The sequence below is a fragment of the Haemaphysalis longicornis genome, unplaced genomic scaffold, assembly GCF_048455015.1.
Source record: "Haemaphysalis longicornis isolate Haplotype H1 unplaced genomic scaffold, Haemaphysalis longicornis Haplotype H1 scaffold_6, whole genome shotgun sequence".
Lineage (NCBI taxonomy): Eukaryota > Metazoa > Arthropoda > Arachnida > Ixodida > Ixodidae > Haemaphysalis > Haemaphysalis longicornis.
This window is the reverse complement of record NW_027526407.1, coordinates 74,853,810-74,877,106: the sequence shown is the minus strand read 5'-3', so window position 1 is coordinate 74,877,106 and position 23,297 is coordinate 74,853,810. Positions and strand designations below refer to the sequence as shown.

General features: G+C 48.4%; 1 protein-coding gene across 4 annotated transcripts in view; it reads left to right on the top strand.

The window, feature by feature from the left end:
• The first annotated feature begins 3,744 nt into the window (after positions 1-3,744).
• The window catches only part of Insc (spindle orientation adaptor protein inscuteable), a 58,905-nt gene continuing 39,352 nt past the window's right edge, over positions 3,745-23,297 (top strand). Inside the window, exon 1 of one of the 4 annotated variants that reach the window (XM_077675278.1) lies at positions 3,745-3,869. In XM_077675278.1, coding sequence (XP_077531404.1) covers positions 3,840-3,869 — 30 coding nt within the window. In that variant the 5' untranslated portion in view covers positions 3,745-3,839. Of the gene's footprint in view, positions 3,870-18,190; positions 18,415-23,297 lie in introns of those variants that run through there. The other 3 variants (XM_077675276.1, XM_077675277.1, XM_077675280.1) reach the window with 3 other exon arrangements.

Here is a 23,297-nt window from a genome sequence, read left to right as displayed (position 1 = left end):
CGTTGGACGTGTAGTACCGGGGTCGTGTGTCAAGACCCCACCCCCTTAGGCGCGTGTTTTCTCGCCACCCTCCAACTTGTCAAAAAATGGTATACCTTTATTCGAAAAACGAAAATAGTTTTCCCCTGCTTTCCTTGGCCTGCTGGACTGCTGGCTTTCCTTCCTGTATTTATTCAACGAGCCACTGCATCCTATATATATAGGCGCCGTGCAGTGAACAGAGGGCGACACTGATCCGCGACACCCAGCGCCGCCATCGGGGAATAAGAAAAACACTGGGTCGGCCACCGCTCGCCAGCGTGCTCGGGTTTCGGTTGCGCTCCTGCTTGGCGGCACCGGATCAAATGTAGTATACGCAATTTTTAAGTTTTATATTACTTAAAAGATACTACAGTAATTCCACCGCACCGGGCTAGGAATAGACTGAATTACTAAACTGTTGACTACGCGTACGGAGGAGGAGGGCAAGCGACATTGACTTTGCCATGCATAGCCAGAACGCAGGTGGAGCCTTTTGTGCGCACGTTTTCACGTTTCCACATAGTTTTTTCAGTGAGTTTGTGTTTCCACTAGAAAGCACAAATTAATTAGCTGTTCACAGCATTGGGAAGAAGCCGTTTTGTTCGCATACTTGAAATCGGACAGCCGTGGTTTCGCGAGTACGGTGCCCGTCTCACAGGATCGATTGTTTGGGTGTAGTGTGGTGTGTACGCTGCGCTACGTGCTAGTAGCATTGAGTTCAGAGCAAGTATAATTACCTTAAATACGCGGGCTCCAGTGTGGATCATGCGGGTGGGAATCATAGAGAACTGCGCACCAAATGGCGGAGATTTTCGATTGATTGTGCGGTTCAACTCGCCGACACCAGACAGGCGATGAGGCGCGCCGTAGTGGAGGGATCTGGATTAATTTTGACCACCTGGGCATCTTTCACGAGGCCAGAATCTCCAACACGCGGGCCTTTTCGCTTTTCGCCTTTATCGGAAAAGCGGCCGCTGCGGCCGGGAAATGAACCTGACGACGATTTTCAATTTCACGGCTTGAATTATTGCCAAACATTCCCAGAATGCGTCTTGCTCCTCGCCCCTGACAGTTCGTTTCCGCTGGTACCAGTTCGTCCCACCCCGAGAAGACGGAGCGAGCACGTATCCTTGCTCCGTGCACGAAGTCAATTATCGCCTCAGGAGCCAAAGCCTACAACCTCTGTGCCTTCCGTCTCCTTTTCCGTGAATAAATTCACAATATACACGGGTTTCGTTGCAAGACTACCTCTTCCTTTTTACGGAGTAAGCAGGGCCTCCAAATATTACAATCATCATAAACTCCGTTTATTTTTATTGTTCTCTGAAGTTGCTGTTGTGAGCTCCGTTAAAACGAAAGCTGAGTGTTACGTGCCGCATGAATTTTCATTATAAACGCCGCGGAAGACACATGCACGTAGCAGAAAAACCAACCTTCGTGCAAATACTGCCAATGCGCGCGGTATTCGCTAAGAGGGGAAATTTATTGTAAGCTCACGAGTATTAACAGCTGGCAAACCGATATACTTTACTTTGACAGCAGCATGTAATCTGCTTGTTAGTCAACGCCATTGCATTTTCTAAAAAATTCACGGAATTGTGCCGCCTGTGAGGCTGTGACCAGCCTTCCCAACTCGGACGATTCAGGGCAGCGAAGGCAGTAGCTTTCCTTCTGGGCTTTGTTTCTTTTTAAAGCCTCTCGGTCGATAACACGCCATCCTGTCGCCGTTGCAGCGTATTCCGCAAACTTGAGCCACGTAAGCGCACCTAACCACTTAACAAGGGCGCGTGCACAGTGCCTAAAGCAGGCGGCCGGTAAGGACGGTGCGGCTCGGCCTACCCAGTGTTGCGCGGAGGCGCGGTAGATGGCGCTACGCCCGCTCGGCAAACTTGACTGCACGGAACCTATAAGTAGTGCTGGGCGCGTTTTCTCGTGGTTAACTGTAGCTGGGCCTCTCTTGCCGACAGCCAGGGTCTGTGGGGCGCAGACTAAGCCCGAACGCGAGTCCAAACCGACCGCGGCCCGGCTAGCAGACGACACCTTTTCTTTTTCGCGCCGGCGCTTCCCTCTCTTTTACGTGAAGTTTGTATTCGTCCCGTCATGTGGCGCCACCATTGAACTTTTGCGCGCTAAAACGCGGAGACGCATTCGGGGAAGGGCGCGCGCGTGCTAGCTCTGTCGCCTGCTGTCTTCTCCGGTTCCCCTAGGTCACTAAATTTTTAGCATAGAGTTAATACTACTGACGCTAGGTTCCCCGTGTCAGCCAGTTGGCGTTGATTGTGAACACCCTCGTGCTTCATACTCGGGAAAGGGGATCAAATCGAACGACCGTACGTGTTTCAGCCCCCTCAGCCATGTTGTGTATTGTGTCCTTACTGGACAACCTCGCCGTACTGTCGTGAGTACAGCGGCCACGTCATAAACGTGTCGGAAGCTGGCGTGTCGGCACCAATGCCCGAGGGCGGCCTAAGTATCCGTAAGAACCATATTTTCAATATACATAGTCTTGTATCGATAAATGGACGTGTTAAAAAAATTCCTTTGGGAACCGCTTCTCCGTTCGCGCCCGAACTTCACACGAAGATCGCATTTTGTGGTTTATTAACACCGAGAACATAGACGGCACTTATTGGCTTATCAAGCGAATAAATAAAAACGATTTTTGCCGGTAAGAAAATGGCGGTCATCTTGGACATTTTGTACTATTCTAATTCACTATATTTTGGAACAACCTAGAACGGCGGCGCTATCTGGGGTATGCAGAACAAAACGCGCGGTGCCGGAGCCGATCATCCAGATCATAAACCGTCGGTAGCTTGGTACGACCACAAATAGTTACACAAAAGGTGATACTAATAAAAATAAAATATTCGTCGTCACAACTCCATCGTCTTGTGTACAGTTCACGGCACGTGCAATTAATTTTGGCACCCTCTAAGGCCCGCCGGTTCGTTGTCACTTTTCATAATGTCTCCTCATTTTCCAAACTGCCGCGTCTGGATTTGCACGCTGTTTTCCCTGGTGAGTACTCGGCGTACGTTGTTCTTTGCAGCTCACATATCTGCATGCGCGATAAGAGCGAGCCCTCAGGGATATCGAATTGGAAATTTTGTTCTTTCATTTCAAATAACCTCTCCTTGGTATAACTCGCCCGACTAATATCCGCCTGCAAACCACGTTGTTTTCTGCCTATTACTGATGGCCAACTTTCAAAATTCCCGCTACTAGGCAAAATGACGCCACAACTGACGTCACTTGGGTATGTGGGAAAGCAGCAATTTCTACGCTAAGCGCATTCCAGCGACCAAGTAATGCAATCCAGCAGAGACTCAAACACCTTTATACTATTGCTTTGCCAACTCGCGATTCGGTTTTTCTTGGTAACAAGTATCGCTGACGGCACATGCGTTCAGCGATGGAAGCCGATGGGGCGGTCCTACGGGTCCTTCGGTTTGCTTGTTATACCGCTTAATTATAAATTTTTTTCGATCAAACTGGTGACATCAGAATCAGCGCGTGAAACACTGCGAAATTCCTCCTCTAATCGCAATTTTTCAGTAACTTCAGCAGTCGTTTCAAACGCTCGTTTCAAACGAAAGCGGCAAAACAAAACCGACCAATTGGGATCACTGCTGCTTTGCTATTGGCTGCCGCTACCGGAAACAGCTCCTGCGTCAGATGCGAACCGAAACAGCCGCCGGCGCATTGCACGTGCGTCCCCAGCAGGCAGGTCTCGCATTCCAGCTTGTCGCGCGTATACGTGTGCGAGATGCGAGATCGTTTTGTTCGTAGTCGGAACTCCGCTGAGCCCCGCCCGTATGCACCGCTGCTGCTGTTGCCGCCGTCAGGTACTCAACTACATTTACTCAATTTCTTGCCCTTTGAGACATGGAAGTACAAACTTGTATTACAGCTTAAATTCCTGCACTGCAAATGTGTGACAACGTATGAACGTCGACCGGGAAATTAACTACGGAACAACGTAAAAGAAAAACATACGTCGTGTACTTGCGACGGCGCGTGTTGTCGTCGGACCCCGACGGATGGGGTTCCGTAAAAAGTCGCTGCCCGACCGAATTCGGCCGCTCTTTGCATAACCGGTTTTTCAGATGGTGGACCCGTTCCGGTGGCGCCCGTGTTCTTTTTTTTTTTTTTTTGAAGCCACTGCGTGCGGCGTGAAAGTCGCGAAAGATTTTAAGCTTTCGAACCCAGGTGAAAGCAATATTTTTTTTTCTAGCTGGATTATTGAACCAGAAATTCCTTCTAGGTAGAAATATGCAGAATTTCTAGCTAGAAATTAAGTTCCTAGCTCATTTATAGCTGGATTGAGATGTTGTTCCGGCTGGCAGCTATTACTTCCAGCCAGCATTTGTCAGTCCGGCGGGAAGAAAAAAAAACCTGCTAGCTGGAAATAATCGTCTCTAGAGCTAGACTGAGAATTTTTCTAGTCAGAAGCTGTCGATTCCAGCTGGAATTTATAGAAATCTAGTGAGAAACGAAGGTGGAAATTGTAATTTCTCGCTAGTAATGCTCTTTCCGTTTTCACAGGGGAATTTTTCTTTTTTTGCACCCAGAGGCAAACATGCCCCAAAACAATGACTCATGCATCATCATTTGCACGACGCAGTAGACAAGCAAGGTACTAAAAATACCACGGACTGTTTTTTTTCGCGATGCTTGTAACCTCTCGAGCCTCTCCGCCTTTCATATATTATAAATAACAATAAATGTAATAATAACAATAGCAACAATTTTTTTTTTTTTTTTGCGCGAGGGCTGTATAGTTGGTGTTAGTGTCACTAAATAAGAGTGACTCTAGTTGGTGTATTTTGCCAGAACGTGTGAGACATTTCACAAACGCGTGCCTCGTAAAGCAGCAACACAAGGCAATCCTACGCGGACGTGAAAAGGCCGTCTGCCCAGCTGCGTTTTCATTCCGATCATCATTTCCTGTCTCTAACCGCCCGAGAACTGTACGTGTTTACGTGTGCCGACACCGTTCTTTGAAGGCCGTACAGAGAGTCATCGCCAGTCGTTCGAAGCGCCCAAACAATGAGCGCTGTATCCCGTGTCCAAGTTAACCTCCATAAAAAGGGCATGGTGTTTAACTTGCTCACTGGAGTCTTTCTCTTTCTCGCTCAAACACAAATACGTCCGAACAATGAGGGCCGTACTCCGTTTCTAAGTTATCAACCTGAAAAGGGCAGGGCGTCTCTCTCTCTCTCTCTCTCTCTCTCTCTATATATATATATATATATATATATATATATATATATATATATATATATATATATATATATATTTATATCTTTCTCTATCTCTCTCTCTCTCGCGCGCGCGCGTGCTCGCTTACTCGCTCTTTCTCGCACACACACACGCACACACGCTTTTCTGTTGTAGGCGAAAAGCAAAAACGCACGTGTGTACGAGATTTGGGCGCACGTTAAAGATCCCCAGGTGGCCAAAATTAATCCGGAGCCCTCCACTACGGCGCGCCTCATCGCCTGCGTTGTGTCGGCGCGTTAAACCCTACAATCAATCAATCAATCACAACACACGTACGCACGCACGCACGTGTTCGTGGCTGCGGCTAACGGGGAACTGCGTAAACAGAATGTTTTATGCCACGTCTGTTCCCACGGCCCACACCGCACCCTTTTCTCCATTTCTTAAAATATTTTATGGACTTGCCCCGCCTAGTACCATTGTCTGTACGATTCCCCTCTACAACATTGCCTCCCGGCAAATGTAGGCATATAAAAATTTTGATTGATTGATTGATTGATCAATTGATTGATTGATTGTAGGGCTTAACGCGCCGACGCAACGCAGGCGATGAAAGAGGCGCGCCGTAGTGGAGGGCTCCGGATTAATTTTGACCACCTGGGGATCTTTATCGTGCGCCGAAATCTCGTACACACGGGCGTCCTTTTCGCCTCCATCAGAAAAGCGGCCGCCGCGGCCGGGAATCGAACCCGCGACCTCGTGCTCAGCAGCGCAACGCCTTAGCCACTGAGCCACCGAGGCGGGTGCATATAAAAATTTTAAAAAAGTTCGGAAGGCCGAACAAAAATATTTTCTTTACTGATCTACGTCATTAACGATTTCGCTGCACCGAAAGTACAGATCCTATTTTTTAAGGAAAAATGACGAAGCTTTAGCTTTAGCCGGGGAACTAAGCTTTAGCTTCGTTCACTGGAGATTAATTACTGGAAATCACTGGATCTTCGGCACTGGAGATTAATTTCGTTAAAAGCAGTGCTTCGTTAAAATCGCGGGTGGCTGGCGCTCCCTGCACTGCAGTTGGTACCGCGAAAAAAGAATCGAATAAACCGGTAATACGAATAAAGCGATTTTGTTACAACGATACTTTACTGGTTGAACCTGGATGTAACAAAGTCACCAGAACTTGTGAATCATCTCGAAAAAATCGGGAAGGTGGTAAAACCGAGAAAGCATTAAGCCTCCAGGAAACTGCGTGGGAAGGGGGGGGGGGGTGTAATCTGGATTTGCTCGTTGATTCGGGAAATTCTTAAAACCGGGTTTTCGTAAAATCTAGGTTCGTGTGTCCTTCCGGACCGGAAGAAATCAATCGGAACAATTTGGGTGGAATCCGCAGCAGCTTTCTTTATTTTGTTTTTTTTTTCGTCATAAACGCTCTCCTTAACAGTGAGAGCGCCTTAACAGTGCTTCGATATTTTAAATGAGTTCAGGCAAGGCTCATTTTAAGGAACGTGAAAAAAATTAGCAGTGGCTTAGCTCGACTATATATGCCAGGATATACGTAGCGTGAGCTTAAATTCAGCTCGTTATTCTTAGGTTTCCTGGTTGTCTAGGATTAGCTGATTATCATGCTTACTGCTGCTAAAACGATTTTCAATGCAATCCAATCCGGTCCAGTCCAGTCCAGTCACTGCTCCTCGCGCATGCGCAGCATGGCTCTCCAGGAGCCACGCTAAACGGCTATCAAGCGGCTCCGGCGCAGCGTCAGACTTGGCTACTGAGAAACAGAGGCGCACAGCTAGACACGCGCCGGCTCCAGTGCGTCTGCCGCAGCTATGACGTTACTTCTCTGGAATGCGCAGTCCGGCGAATGTGCAGACCCAATTCTCTACACACCCGTACTCCAATCCAATCCAATCCAATGCTCCTCTCGTTTGCGCAGCACGGCCCTTCAAGGTCCACGCGAAACTGCTCAACCTCGGCCAGTTTAGCTTACGCTACAATATTCGCAGCTTTGAACTTTACCCCTCCATGGTTTTATAAGCGCTTCGCAGTGATGTGCATTCATTGTCAAAAGTTTCTAGCCCATGTAAGGAGTTAATAAGGACACAAATAATTCGAACTGCAAGCTTACCTTTCAGTGAAACCGAAATGTTTAATGCCAGAAAGCTGGTGAAATCACCTTTCTTAGTTGTCGTAATTAAAAATAACTCGGTCACTCTCTAACGTGAAGCCTTTGCTTTTAATCATCCGTGGACCAGTAGCTTTTGGTGTGGCCCAGAAAATTTTTACAAGACTGTACGTCTTTACCCGAGACACCACGGCACGCCGCTGCCCTCCCCGAACCATCGTCTCATGAGTGACGTTCTTGTGACGCGCTCCGGATGTGCGAGCGACGCCACTCCGGTAACAAGGCCTGACCTATAACCAACTTCCGTGCTTGCTACAATGGACTAGAAGATTCTAGTTGTTTTTCGCCGCTGGGCCATTCATCTTCTGTCGACGCCTGGCCCGCACGGCTAGGGTGGCTAGAATGGGCTAGCACGGCGGTTGGCGCGGTTCGCCGGCCTTGTCATCTCGGAGCCGCTGACGCATAGGAAGGCGGAAAAGAGAAAATAACGCGCGTGGGAGCCTGCGTTGTCGAAAGCATTGTTTCGTGCGCGTTTGGGCGTCCGTCACTACTGGTTTGGCGTGGAATTTAGGGAAGGCCACTTATAGTTCTTCTAACTGTTCTTCCCTCGTGCTCCTGTTGGTTGTCGTTAGTTAGAATGTAGTTCAGTGTTCCATGGCCCATTTTCCCAATCGACCAGCCGGTAGAAGGGAAGAAAAACTAACCAAGTAACCAAAGTAACCAAGGAGAAAAACTAACCAGGGTTTGGCGATCGTACCAAACATGCCACGAACCATGTTAGCCCACTAAAAAAAAAAAAAATTTATAGATACCTAAGCATTTCTTATGAATTGTGAATTCGAAAGCAATAATGTCCAATTAAACGCTGCTGAGTTTTGTGCTGCGAGCGACGTTTTCGAGTATTCGTAAATAAATCCATGCGGGTTATTCTTCAGAGCTCCCGGACAGGTTATCGAACCTGTCGATTATCGAATCTATCGAATCGAAATTCGCCGGTTTTATCGAAAATGCTGTTTTTTTTCTTTCACATACATTCTTAGTCTTGTTTAATTTGCCGTTCCGCTAAGCTAATCTACAGATGCCTCCACGTGATCGTGGCTGTACCATGCACTGCATGCGACAAGCTCACAGTATATGGGCGCGTTTCTTTCAACATATAAAACAATTAGTCTTTTCACAGAGGTCGTTCCTAGATTTCCCGAATTAATCTTAAATCAAGCACAATTTGTTTTAAGGAACAGCTTTTTACCATTTCGAACACCCCACATAATGTATTAATTAAGGGTATTATTCGTTTTATTAGGGAAGCGCAATCGTACGCACCCTCTGCTTGGCACTCGCAATGCACTCGCAAGAGCCTTCATGTGTGACACAATCGTCATCGTTAATAAAATAATGGGAAGAAATCGTTTACTATTAGCAGAAATACAGGGAAGGAAATCATTTAATCATTAGTAGAAATAGAGGGATATTAATGCTGTGTTTAACTTTCTATGCGACTTTCTGACACAGGGCACACTAGCGTTGAGAAGTGCTGCACATATGTAGAGCAGAGGTGATAACTTCATGTTTGGAAGGAAAAGTGGAGTAAAACATAAGCAAAATGTTTAAAATACTCCATACTCCATATGGAGTATTCTAGAATAGAATACTCCGTAGCATACTCCACGGCCGTGCGTAAGGCCATGGAGTATGCTACGGCGCAGATAGAGGATGAAGTAACGCCTAGATTCGTTGCTACAGTTGCTCCTGCTAAATTAACAAATAACAGATTTTGCGCACTGGAGAAACATAACCACACGAAGTATTTTTCTAAAAATATAACTGCTACAAATTTTGCCAAACAAAAAATCTGTCAACAAAGCCTGTTTCGAAAAAGCTCTTTCGATAAAACGGCTTCGGTGAAGCGTCTGCCATTGAAACGGCGTTCCATAAAATGAAGTTCGATAAAATAGCGTTCAATAAACCGCCCTCGTACGGGGGTCCACCGCGCTCCCGGCAAATCCTCGAACTCGCTGCCAAATTTTCACGCGCCTTCCGATTCCCAGGAGCACATGATCAAGACGCGCGACCGGGGATTTGGAGGACGGAAGCGTGCGGTTTTGCTTCCGACATCTCATTTCCGCTTCACACTTGCCTGCCGGGACCGCGGCGCATCCTCCAGACCGGAAGCAGCCCGCCTTCACGGAGGAAGACCACGTTTCTGCTCCCTGCATCTTTATTATATTGTTCCGAGCACTTTCCCTCGTCTCATTATTCCATCAACCGGGGTGTTGAACCGGTCTGGCGCGACCGGTCCATAAATCACCACGTGGTCGCAGGCACGCGTAACCGCAGCTGGATTCGGGCCCGCCGGCGACGGGATGTGACGTGGAAGGTTAGTGAACTGTGACGCACTTCCTGCCCGGCTTAGTAGCGAGGCCACTTCTCGTCGCGCCGGCGGTGCGTGAAAGCGTGAATATGATGCCGTGCACTCCGTCCTCGCTTCCCAAAAGGAAATGCCGATATCCGTCATCGCCGGACGCAGAAGCTTTTGTATACATACCGCAGCGATTGGGTAGCTATCGCGTTGCGGGCGCTATTTGGCTGTAACAAACAGCGGATGCATCAGTGTTCGGCTACGGAACGTGGCTCTCAAAGTCGATGGCGACAACGAGGAGAGAGAGAGAGAGAGAGAGAGAGAGAGAGAGAGAGAGAGAGAGAGAGAGAGAGAGAGAGAGAGCACATTAGTTCGTTATATCCAATATTTGTTGTAAAAGTAGAGGTAAAAATCGGTTCTAACAAATCAAAAATCTAGCTCACGCAAAAATACTTGGTACAGAAATGCTTTTTTAAGGCTTCTAATCCACTATAAACAAGGTAACCCTTACCTTTCTCCTTGTTGCATTTCAACCTCAATGAACCGGAACACGAGTACGTGAAATTACTACAGAACAAAGTTCACTTGACAATACAGGCCTGCATCCTCATTTATTTGATGAAGGATGTGATATTCGTCTGGTGGCTACTCGCAGCACTGAGAAGAACGGAGTTTTCAACTGTGTCCACGAACAAAAGGGCGTTTAAACTTCTACAGTTTCGGACGACGGGTTTCTTTTTTCAAATAGCTTCTCAGAGAACACTCCTGGTTAAATATTTATTCGTTATATCCGATATCACGCGCGGCTCTCACGGTTTCAGTTAAGTTATAAAAGAGTAAGTGTCATTGAAATAAAACGTGACAAACCAAAGTTCATATTTAGTTCGCTATAGCCGATAATTCGCAATATCAGTGTTCGTTGCAACGAGGTTCAACTGTACAAAAACGCACACACGCACGAAACGAGGCAGAGAGGACGACAGTCACAAACTGGCCTCCAGTCCTGAGGGTTTGAAGAAGCCCACAAGACCCTTTCAAATCTCCCATTGCACTGTCTTTGCACCTCCAGGGGCCTAAAAAGTCTTTCGCTCAAAGGTTTCTCGCGTGTAATGAGCTTCGCGCTGTCGGTCGCGCCGACGAGAAGCGCGGGCACGCACACAACGCCTGCCCCATCATGTCCTCCCTAAGGTGATGTCACCAGTCCGATTTTTAAAAGGATGTTTCTGCTGAAGGCTACTCCGAGGCTAGACGAAAATGATTTTTTTAAGCGAAAGCTTTCTTAGTGGGACCGATGGCGTCCTGTAAAAAAATTAGCAGTGGCTTAGCTCGGCTATGCCAGGTTATAAGTAGTGGGAGCTAAGGTTCAGCAATCCAATCAAATCCAGTCCAGTCCAGTCCGGTCCGGTCCGGTCCGGTCCGGTCCGGTCGAGTCGAGTCGAGTCGAGTCGAGTCGAGTCTCGACGAGTCCAGTCCAGTCCAGTCCAGTCACTGCTCCAGGAGCCACGCGAAACGGCTGTCAAGCGGCTCCGGCGCAGCGTCAGAGCAACGGAGGCGCACAGCTGGGCACGCGCCGGCGCCAGTGCGTCTGCCGCGGCTATGACGTCACTCCTCTGGAATGCGCAGACCCAATTCTCTAAACACCCGTACTCCAATCGGTTTAGATTTACAATCCATACAATCCAATTTAATCTAATCCAATCCAATCCAATGCTCCTCGCGCTTGCGCAGCACGGCGCTTCAAGGTCCACACGAAACTGCTGAACCTCGGGCAGTGTGTACCTTACGCTGCAAAAACAACGCATTTCCTCGCAGACCTGTTTGTCGGCCGAAAAGCGCTGATAAGTTCTCTGGGCACACAGCGCGCGCGTGAATAAACCGGGCTTCCACGGTGTCGAAACGATTACTTGAAAATCGGGTTCTAGATAAGACATTACACGCATCGATCAAGGAGTGCAATGCACAGCTTCATCTCGTAAACCACATATGGGCGTATGCATTTGGGTCGATCTTACATGCGTTTACCTGTTGCACGATAAATCGCCGCGTGGATTCACTCTTCGTTCGCGAATTGGGTCTTTAATGTTTGACAATTGATTGGGCGCACTTTCAGCGAAGGTTGGACCCATTTGAAGCGAAGGTCTTGACGCGCTTTTGATGTGAAAGGTTTCTCGCTCCTCTCGACTTTCTTCAGGAAGGGATGGAAAAACTTTTTTTTCTTATGAGTGTTTTTCTTATAAGACCTGGGCGGGACTGGGAAGAGATGTGTCTTATGCCTTGGTCTTATATGCCTTGATGCATGTTGCAGTGGCGAGTAAAATCCATCCCCGTGTCAGCATCGCCGGCTCGTACACGCGAGAGTGAGTGACTGATGTATTAACACGAACAGAGCCCAGGGGCCTGAAGGGGGAAAGAAGAGTCGGCTATGAGGTCTGAGGTTATCCCGGCTGCCGGCTGGGTTTGCTATTGTCACGAGACAACAATGAAGAGGGCAGTGCCTCCGACGAGGACGAAGCTCTGAGGGGGGCAGCCTGCGCAAACTCTCTTATGGCCACCACGTTCATAGTGTAAATAGATCGCTCCATCTACCGTGGTTCGTTTCATATCTGTCCTGCCGCCACATAACCCTATTTCAGAAAGCAAGAACAATGCAAAGGTAATGCGAAATGAAAATTAATAGAAATACATATCACACGCTACGAGCTGAAGCAGGGCTGTGCTGTCTCAAACCGGGACAGCACAGCGGTTTGAGATCGGTGGCGAATCAGTGGAAGTGGTAAGCGAATACATCTACTTTGGCCAAGTTGTGACCCCGGATCCCAACCATGAGGCAGAGATAATTAGAAGGATAAGAGTGGGGTGGAATGCACACGGCAAACATTCTCAACTAATGAATGGCAGCCTACCATTGTCCCTTAAGAAGAAGGTGTATGACAGCTGCATCTTACCGGTACTCACCTACGGGACAGAAACTTGGAGGCTCACTAAGAGGGTTCAACTTAAATTGAGAGAGACTCAGCGCGCAATGGAACGGAAGATAATAGGTGTAGCATTAAGGAACAAGAAGAGAGTGGAGTGGGTCAGGGAACAAATGCGTGTAAAGGGCATACTTGTAGAAATTAAGAAGAAGAAATGGACGTCGGCAGGCCATGTAATGTGAAGGCAAGATAACCGTTGGTCATTCAGGGTAGCAGAGTGGATCCCTAGAGAAGGCAAGCGTGGCAGGGGGTGGCAGAAAGTTAGATGGGCAGATGAGATCAAGAAGTTTGCGGGGATAAATTGGTAGCAGTTTGCACCGTACCGGGATAATTGGCGAAAAATGGGAGATGCCTTTGCCCTGCAGTGGGCGTAGATAGGCTGGCGGTGATGATGATGATGGTGATGATGAAATATCACAAGAAGGGTGAGGGGAAGACAGACAGAGGACGTCTTCTCGCGCATGCGCAAACCCCAACAGTGGAAACATACGAGCGCATGCGCAGGCCTATAATGTTTGTCACTTGCCCCCTTGTAAATGCAGGGCGAACTTGGTAAGTGAGCTTTCAACCGTCAATTCATAGTTGCAGAGCAGCACAGGCGTAAGTCGCACTCCGGAAGGAACCGTACATTTTTGTGCCCCGGCCAGCTTTGTTGCGCTTACTCGGTGATCTAAGGAAATTCGGTGTGCAAGCAGAAGTCTCTCCCATCCGGCCGCGAACGTGTCACTGCTTAGCCTGACGCAAGTTTTGGACAAGTGCGCGTGACATATTTTGTGGGCAGCTTCTTCCAGCACGTCACACAGTGCGCGGAGAAGAAGCGACTATGCACGTCCTTTGTTGTGAAGAAAATTGCTCGGAAATTACATAGCTCGGAAATTTTACGGGCGCAAGCGATGAGCCAGACGCCCTAGTTCCCAGTTCAAACCTGGACCCCTGAGGATCATTGCAACACGAAATATGCGATTTTCAGGGTATTTCCAGGCAAGAGTGAAAATAACTGAGTCTGATTCCCCCCCCCCCTCCCCCTCAAAGATCAGATAAAACTTTTGTTCCTACAGGTGGTCCTTTTTCCAGGTCGACTTCAGTGTCCTTCCGGCGACGACAGGATTGATATAGATCTCTGGACAATTGATTACACCCCCAATACCCCTCGATGGCAAAGGTACCCCCCAGGGATCTGTTCTTTCCCCTTTCCTTTTTAATATGGCCCTATAAGGCGCGCCGCTGCTCTACGGCATCCCCGACCTACATCACAGCATCTACGCCAACGATATCACGTTGTGGGTTACTAAAGGATCTGATAGTCACATCCAAGATACCCTTCCCTTCCCCATAAAAAAAAAGTAATGGATTTCACATACGCATCGGACGCAGTGACTTTCCTTGAGCTGAGTCACAAATAACATTTCCCCGCAGGCCCAGGCAAACACTGTGTCCGTCTCTCTCTGTCATTGCGTGCTCGTAAACAATTAAGCTGGCAGTTTTGGTCCTTTTCCTCGCTCGAGCTTGCAAGGTGGAGTCAGCGAGGGCGGGTAACTCAGAAGTGTGGTCAGACGCAGCTTTCCGGCTCGTCACAGTTCTTTGAAAAGTTAATACTCCGGAGTTGTTCAGTTGAATACAAAGTATTTTCGCACAGCTAATACTGAAGGCGAGAGCTTGCTGTGTGCGCAGTTTCAAGTTCAGAGCTTTGCTCCTTGTTCCATAGTAACACGGAAACTACCAATTCCAATCCCACAAAAACGATGTACGATGTGGAGTTCTGCAAGTTATTTTCCCAGTGTTCATATGCAAGTCGTCTCCTTGCTCGTGAGAAATATCACTTTCTGAATGTTTACTATATATATATATATATATATATATATATATATATATATATATATATATATATATATATATATATATATATATATATATATATATATATATATATATATATATATATAGAGAGAGAGAGAGAGAGAGAGAGAGAGAGAGAGAGGTTTGCGAATATTCGACCTTTCAAGTCAGAACACCGGGGATGGAATGTGACTGAAACGGACAAGCTCTGTAGGGTGGTGGAGGATGCTCTAAGATAAGATCAGCCCTTTACTACGTCGCTTTTAAACCGTAGCGGCACTGTCATCCCAATCAGAAAAGTTACCTAGCTTTACCTACCTAGAAAAGTCACTGTGCCCTGTATTATTTTCCCCTTAGTTGCGGTTGGTCAGGGCCCGGAAACACAATGTGCAGCCAACGACTGCAAAGGAGTACAGAGTTGGGTCAGCCCGGAAGCGGCAAAGGAAATCAGCGAAATTCGTCATGCTCAGGCAAGCGGTGATAATTAGCGCACCATCGTGGGTGGGCCCCTATGTAGTATATGTATTTTCATCTTTTTTCTTTCTCACGGCAATCCCACATATATGCTGACCTGATTTGACTCAACAAACTCTATTATCTCTCTCTCTCTCTCACTCTCTTGACCTGCTTTCCCTACGAAATCACAACGGTCGGACTTCGCTCGAAGTATGTAGCGTGCTCGTGTATACCAGCAGGTAGCGTGTGTTGTACGTGTTAGCACAAAGGACACGTTTGTATGTAACACTCCGTGATTGGAGCGTGTTTACGAACAGGAAAAAAAATTACCATCACTTCCTAATAACCAGATCAGAAAAAAAAACTTTACTGTTCCCTTCCAGAAGAAAATTGACAGAAGCGCGAAAGCTAAAGTGCGTCCAATCGATCGTCAAACCATGGAAGACCCAAATCGAAAACGAAGAACGACCTCTTGAAGAAAAAGCCTCAGTTTGTCATGAAGCTCAGCACCACCGACTAACAACTTCAATGCAAGGGCGGGAGATTCTTCGCGCCCTCGGGTATCCCACCGACCACCTCCCACCCATCACTCCCTCGCCGCCACCCTGGGAAACCATACCAAGAATCACTGTGCTACCCATACCAAAACACATGAGTCAAGCCACAGATCAAGAACGTAGAGCATCTCGCGCTCAACATCTGCCCGAACCAATACATGACACCTACTACACGGACGCCCGTTTTGTGGACCATACAACGACTACGGCATCGGTTGGCCCCTGCACAGCTCACGTACGGCATCACGTCAACGTCCCCTCGCCCACAGCTGCAGAGACTCAAGCCATCGCAGAAGCCATTACACTTCACCAGCATCGGACCGCCCACATTACAGTCCGCACGGACAGTCAGGGAGCACTTCGAAGCTTCGCCTCGAATGACATTCCATCCCCTGTCCACACTAGCCTGACAACATACATGCACGCTCACCCCCACCTACACGTTTTCCTCGAATGGATCCCTGGCCACCAAGGCATAGAGGGTAATGAACGAGCTCATGCTCTGGCCCGCGACGCTCATTTCCCGGGCAGCCCTCAGCCGTGGCTTGAGGAATACAATCCAAAGGAGGATAGAGCAATGCACCATAAAAGGCGCCGCGAACATCTCGGCAACCTCCGCAAAGCAAGAATGGTACTTCCCTCCCCATCTAAATTCATGTCACGGAGACACGCCACATATATCAGACAGGCGCAGACATTGTCCCTCCCCTGTGATCTGTTCCTCCACTACATACAAAAGTCCCCAGGCCGTCCGCACTGTCAGGTATGCGGTGGCTATCCGGACAATGAACATACATATTGGCGCTGTGTACGGGCGACCTCGTCTTCCACATTTCTTTCGACCAACCCCTTCCCCCCTGATATTCCCTAATCGTGGTCTAGCTGGGCCGCTCCCCCTGAAAACCTACGGGCAGCCCTGTGGTCCCTCTTGGCTGCCCACATTGAAACTCTTTGTGCACCTCCGCCAAGCCCACCACCGTCGGAGGACCGTGGACTCCGCCAAGCCCACCACCGTCGGAGGACCGTGGAACACCCCCTTCCTCCGTGGACTGATATCTCCGCGGCTCGGACTTGAGCTGCCTAATAAAGTTTCATCTCTCTCTCTCCCGTGTGGCGATTTTTCGCGCACTAAGTAGACGCATTTACGATTGATCTAAATGTATGCCGATATGTGGTTTATGAGATGAAGTATACTATGATTGATGCGTGTATGGTCTTACCTACAACCGTTCCTTTTTCGCGATTTTCAAGTAACAGTTCTGACCCAACGGGAGCCTCGTTTCACGCATGCGCCGTGTGTCCAGAGATGTTATCAGAGCTCTCCGGTCGACCAACCGGTCTATGGGGAAAAGCATTAAAGCTTTCGCTTTAAAGGAATTCTCCTCGTATCCGCTCGCTTCGCTGCAAGCTCTGCTGCTCCTGCCGTGCAACCCCCTCTCCCCGCTCCCTTTCCTACTCTTGGCACTCTTCTCCTCCGCTGCCGCTACTCGTCTGCCGGGACCTGTTGTTTTACGTACGCAAAGCAGCTAGAGTTAACGTCTAATGCTTTGGAGTTTTATGTTGCCTCTACGCTCTTAGAAACCGCTATTAACGTATCGTTCCTTTTCGTTTGGTGCCGTAAAATCCAATCCACCGCGTATTATAATTAGAAGAACGCTGGTGCTTTCGGTACTATGTATGCCGGCACTGCAGTATGGTGTATGGTATAATAGCTGTGTGGTATGCAGGTACTGCATGCTTATATTTTGTCTGAAATATGCGTGATGTTTCCTTTGCGCTGAATAAGGCGATATATGAACCACGGCAGCAGTTTCAGTAGTTTGGTACGGTCTTGTATGTTATCACGGCCCGCATGTACTTTGAGTTCAAGCACTCTATCACCTGTTTTTTTTTAAACCTGGCGGATGAAGAAACATACATACATACAGACATACGTACATACATACATACATACAGACATACGTGCATACACACATACATACATACGTACGTACATACATACATACATGCATACATAAATACATACTTGCACATACATACATACATACATACATACATACACACATACATACGTACATACATACGTACATACATACGTACGTACATACATACATACATACATACATACATACATACATACATACATACATACATACATACATACATACATACATACACAGACATCTGATGGTTAAGGAAACCCAAAAAAGACAATTGCCTTTTAACACCCCCACCTTCGGCAATTCTGCCAACTCACTTGAGAGGCCAAACCTGCTACATTACGTCAACTAGAAAGGCATACAACGAGGCAGAATCGGCGTGAGCCATGCCGATTTTCTCGTTGCGTAATATTTGCCTGTGCAGCGAGACCTCCCGCTTTTCCTCCTCCGAACGCCCAGTCGGTCAGGGTCGGCCGCGATCCGAGAATTGCCGCCAAGCGTGGATAAATGCTCCGCTGGCCGCTTCCTAGCGGCACGAAGCGAGCGAGGGCTGTGCGGGCGTGGACGCACTTCACGCACGCTATTCCGGGGACCCAAAGGGAAGCGGGAAATGAATGGTGCCACGTGACGTAAGCGCGTGCGCCATTATGCAGCGCCCTCCCCTCAAATTCTCTCAACGCGCCGCAGCGCGATTGTTTGAGGCAAGTCATTCGTTCTCTAAGCCATACACGCGGTCTCTCCGGCTTGCGGTCGGCCGTCAGTCCATCGGTCTGTTGCGTGTGGCTGTGTGTGGAGCCTTGAACTTGTTATGAGCGGTTTCAGGCACGCACTGCGGTTGACGTGTGCGACTCTGTGCACTTTGGGACCTGTGACGTCACGAGAGGTCACGCCCCTCCTGCCTGCACCCGTGTGAATGGTGAGTCCTGTGTTTCGAGATGATGTATCGGGCCGATATCAGGGCCGAGTGGACCAGGGAACAAACGCGTGTTAAGGAGATATTAGTAGAAATTAAGAAGAAATGGACGTGGGCAGGGCATGTGATGCGAAGGCAAGATAACCGTTGGTCATGAAGGGCAACAGAGTGGATCACTAGAGAAGGCAAGCGTGGCAGGGGGCGGCAGAAAGTTAGATGGGCAGATGAGATCAAGAAGTTTGCGGGAATAAATTGGTCGCCGTTAGCACAGGACAGGGACAATTGGAGATCCATGGGGAGAGGCCTTTGCCCTGCAGTGGGCGTACACAGGTTGATGATGATGATGATGATGATGGCCGATATGTCTCACAGCTGTGATGAATGAAATTTCTGTTTGCTTACGAAACGCGTTGATGTATGTCATCCATACGAATGTATAAGAACTTGTTTTACAGGGTTCCCTTCAAAAAATCCCTCATGGGGGTAGTCGGGATTCAGGGAAAATTAGGTGTCTTTTTATAGATTTCTGAATATGTGTGTAGCCAGTCGATATGTCCAATTTGTTTTGCTTACAAATGTCGCCCGCATACAAACGCTCAACAACCTATATCATGGTTTTGTCCTAATAAACCTGTAGAAGCGCGAGCGGGATTTCCGTAATTACGCCATAAAGAAGTAAAATTGACTAAGATACCCGCCCCGGCGCTCCAAGTGCTTGGCTCGGAGACTTGAAAGTTTGGGAGCACATTCCTAAAGTAAACTAACTCCTAACGGTTGAAAGGCCATGTATCTTTCGGAAGTTATTGATTATATTGCAACTTTGTTCAGATACCAAACTAGGTTTTGGTCACACGCACACACTCACAGATATATATATATATATATATATATATATATATATATATATATATATATATATATAATCTGGACAATGCCCCATAGCGCCGTAACCAGTCACCGAAGACGACAAAGAGGAGGTGGCTGACGCGAGCTCTTGCATGGCCTCTTGTACATAGCTCATCCTTGTAAATACATCGCTGTACCATCGCCCAATATTCGTCTCGTTTTTGCCTTGCCGCCACGTAACATTTTGGCGGAGGGCGCGGGGTTCATTCCCAACCCGGCCCCGAGCTTCGCCCCTCGGCTCATGAAGCGGTGTCATCCTGGCTCTTGGAAAGCCAGCCCCGGTGAGCCATGGACGTGACCATTGCCCAGCCCCGTGTCCCCTGCCCATGAGCCGCCGAGACCAGACGTACTGACCAGCCACGACCAGACGCCGAGCCGACGACGTTCTGCCACACAGATCTCCGGCGCTTCTACGAGGGCTTTGGATGCTGCTTCGTGGGGTCAGCGGCGGACACAGCTGTTCCGGGGCCGGTGCTCATCACGACCATCACCATCATCAGTAGCGACAAGGACTTCATTGTATATATTCTCACCGCGTTGCTCATCCTCATCGCCATCCACCCCTTGCCTTGGCCTCGACCGGGACAATCGTCCTCGACCGGGGGGTGATGTCACGGAACATCTATGTGGACAATGCCCCATCGGGCCAGGACAAGTCACCGAAGGCGACGAAGAGGACGTGGCTGGCGCGCGCTCTTGCATGGCCGCTTGGCCGCTTGTAATTCTTGTAAATACATCGCTATATCATTGCCCAATATTCGTCTCATCTTTGCCTTGCCGCCACGTAATAATATATATATATATATATATATATTGGAACTTTTTCCCCCGAGGACAAAGAACTGATCTCAGATGTTGGTAGAAGAGGACGATGAGGAACCATGGCAGCGATCGGACGTGTTCTGCTTGTGATGTGATGTAAATATAGTTCTTTTCCCCTTACCGAAGGTGTTGTAGTCGCAACGTAGTGGTGCCGAATCCCCGCTGGATCAACGAACGATGGTATGTACCTCAACGGTTGCGACCAATGCCTGAAAAGAACTGAAACCGCTCTCATCATGACCGAATCCCGAACGAAGCCTTCTGGAGGTCAGCTATACCGAAAGCGAAGTGTTCAACGCTCTACCACAACGAGACTGATCTCCCAAGCGAAGGCTGCCATTATGAAAGCGGACACAACGGATGAAGAAATTTGCGCCATAAGCCAACGCCTTGACTACGAGTCCGGACAACTACGGAACATCGAGCCCTTTTTGCCTGGCAACTACGCTGAGCAAGAGTTTATGGACACCGCCGAGTTTCGTGAGGTCATCGTAACCTGGCAATAAATCTTAAGGCAAGCGATGCAGTTCCCGCGAAGAGAACTTTATGATGCTTGTCTCAGATATGGCGAAGTCGCGTCGCAGCTTCTCGTCTGCACCGACGCAAACAACTTCAAATGCCCCGGTGATGCATCACGGGTTAACACATATGTTCAAAGCCAAGCACGTGTGTGAATGTATCCACCGGTATCCACCCACGACACCAAGATACATGAAACGACGTGGACAGTTACCGTTCAACCGGTACACGGAGCACAAGGCGTGCCTGTAGAGGAGGATGCATATCCTGAGGTCGTGCCTGACCTTGCTGCACCAATTTACAGTGAAATAGCCGTGCCGAAACCGCCAGGCAACATAGAGGCCTCCCGCAACCGAGATGCTTCTGGCTTCGACCTGGGCATCATTTCTCAAAGTAACGAGTCTCGACGGGAAGACTCCAGAACGAAATTAATTCCCTGGCTTCCTCCTGAAGACGGCAAGTACCGCATGTGGGACTGCGCAGAACAGCACCACTGGCACAATAACAATCGGTTAATGAAGCTAGAGGTGACGACATCTTCGATAACGGCATGTCCCGTAAACACGGGCTACCTGACATGAATGTGGTTGAACCGGTTAATAAAGCAACTAACGGAACGTTGGCATATGAAATAGGCGCGAATACAAGAGGAGACATGAAGACAACATTCACGACACGGTCATCTCTAACCTGTCACAGTACCGACACACGAACGTGGAACAAATAATTCGCGTCGCACAGGCCGTGGTTGGCAGACGTCTTGGTCATGGCCGCGGCAGGGTCAGATCTCCGACAGAAGAACATTCCAGCGATGATAACCGTAAAAATTATTTCCTCGGACTTCGCCATACTAATACCGACGCAAAACCCGCCAGCGAGGCGACCGTCTGCCTGCAGAATGACCATGCCGTAAACGACGGCGCTGGTGGAAGTACAGACGTAAAGACCTAGGACTATCCCCTAGGACTGTCCCCTGCGCATCACTGTTTTTTCGCCGCGGTGGGAGGTTGTAGGAACTTATTTCCCTGCTGGGAAAGAAGTGACCGCACATGATGGTAGAAAAGGACAACCAGGAAGCATGGCGGCGATCGGACGTGTTCTGCTTGTGATGTGACGTAAGTACAGTTTTTTCCTCTTACCGAAGGTGTTGTAGTCGCAATGGCCAACGGTTATCTTGCCTCGCATTACTTGCCCTGCCCACGTCCATTTCTTCTTATTAATTTCTACTAATATGTCCTTAACACGCGTTTGTTCCCTGACCCACTCCGCTCTCTTATTGTCCCTTAATGTTACAGCTATCATCTTCCGTTTCATTGCTCGCTGAGTCGTCCTCAATTTAAGCTGAACCCTCTTAGTGAGCCTCCAAGTTTCTGCCCCGTAGGTGAGTACCGGTAAGATGAAGCTGTCATACACTTTCTTCTTCACGGACAATGGTAGGCTGTCATTTGTTATCTGAGAATATCTGCCGTATGCACTTCACCCCATTTTCATCGTTCTAATTATCTCTGCCTCATGGTTGGGATCTGGGGTCACAACTTGGCCTAAGTAGATATATTCGCTTACCACTTCTACTGCCTCGCCACCTATCTCAAACCGCTGTGCTGTCCCGAGGGTATTGATCATTACTTTGGTTTTCTGCATATTAATTTTCAGGCCCACGGTTCTACTCTGTTTGTCCAGTGCGGAAAGCATGCTTTGAAATGCGTCCCCAGAGTTATTCAGCAAGGCAACGTCATCAGCAAATCTGAGGTTACTGAGGTATTCTCCATTAACCCTTACTCCCACCAGGTCCCAATTCAATGTTCTGAATACATCTTGTAAACATGCTGTGAATACCATTGGAGATATTGTGTCTCCTTGTCTGACGCCCTTCCTTATAGGTATTTTACTGCTCTCCTTATGGAGGATGATGGTAGCTGTGTACCCATTGTAGATATCCTCTAGTATTCTTACATAATGGTCATCTACACCCTGGTTCGGTAATGCGTGAATGACTGCTGAGGTTTTGACCGAGTCAAATGCTTTCTCATAATCTATGAAGGCTATATATAGGGGTTCAGTATACTCAGCACACTTCTCTATCACCTGATTGATCGTGTGGATACGGTCCATTGTTGAATAGCCTCTACGGAACCGTGCTTGTTCTTTAGGTTGACTGAAATCTAAGGTTGCAGAAATTCTGTTACCGATTACCTTGGTGAGTACCGTGTATACAACTGACAGTAAGCTGATCGTCCTGTTATTTTTCAAGTCCTTCATGTCACCTTTCTTATGGATCATGATGATGTTCGCGTTCTTCCGAGATTCCGGTACACTTGAGGTCATTAGGCATTGCGTATACAGGCTTGCCAGTTTTTAGATGCGAGGCATCTCTTACTTGGTGGGATGTCCCGTGTCCATGCCCCGTCCGCAGCGCCTCTGATGATGATTGTGGCAGGATGCCCCTAGGGATTGGCCAACCAAAGAATCCATCACGAGATAGCTTCGCGTTCAACCACCGTCGCCATCTTCCCGTAGGGGAACCGCTGAAGAAGAAGAAGGGGAAGAAGACAAAGCTGCGAAGAGGAGGGCGTGTACGTTGCTCTCAGCCGGTGCACCAACGTCAACAACCTTTACCTCACCAACGCTGACGGAGACTA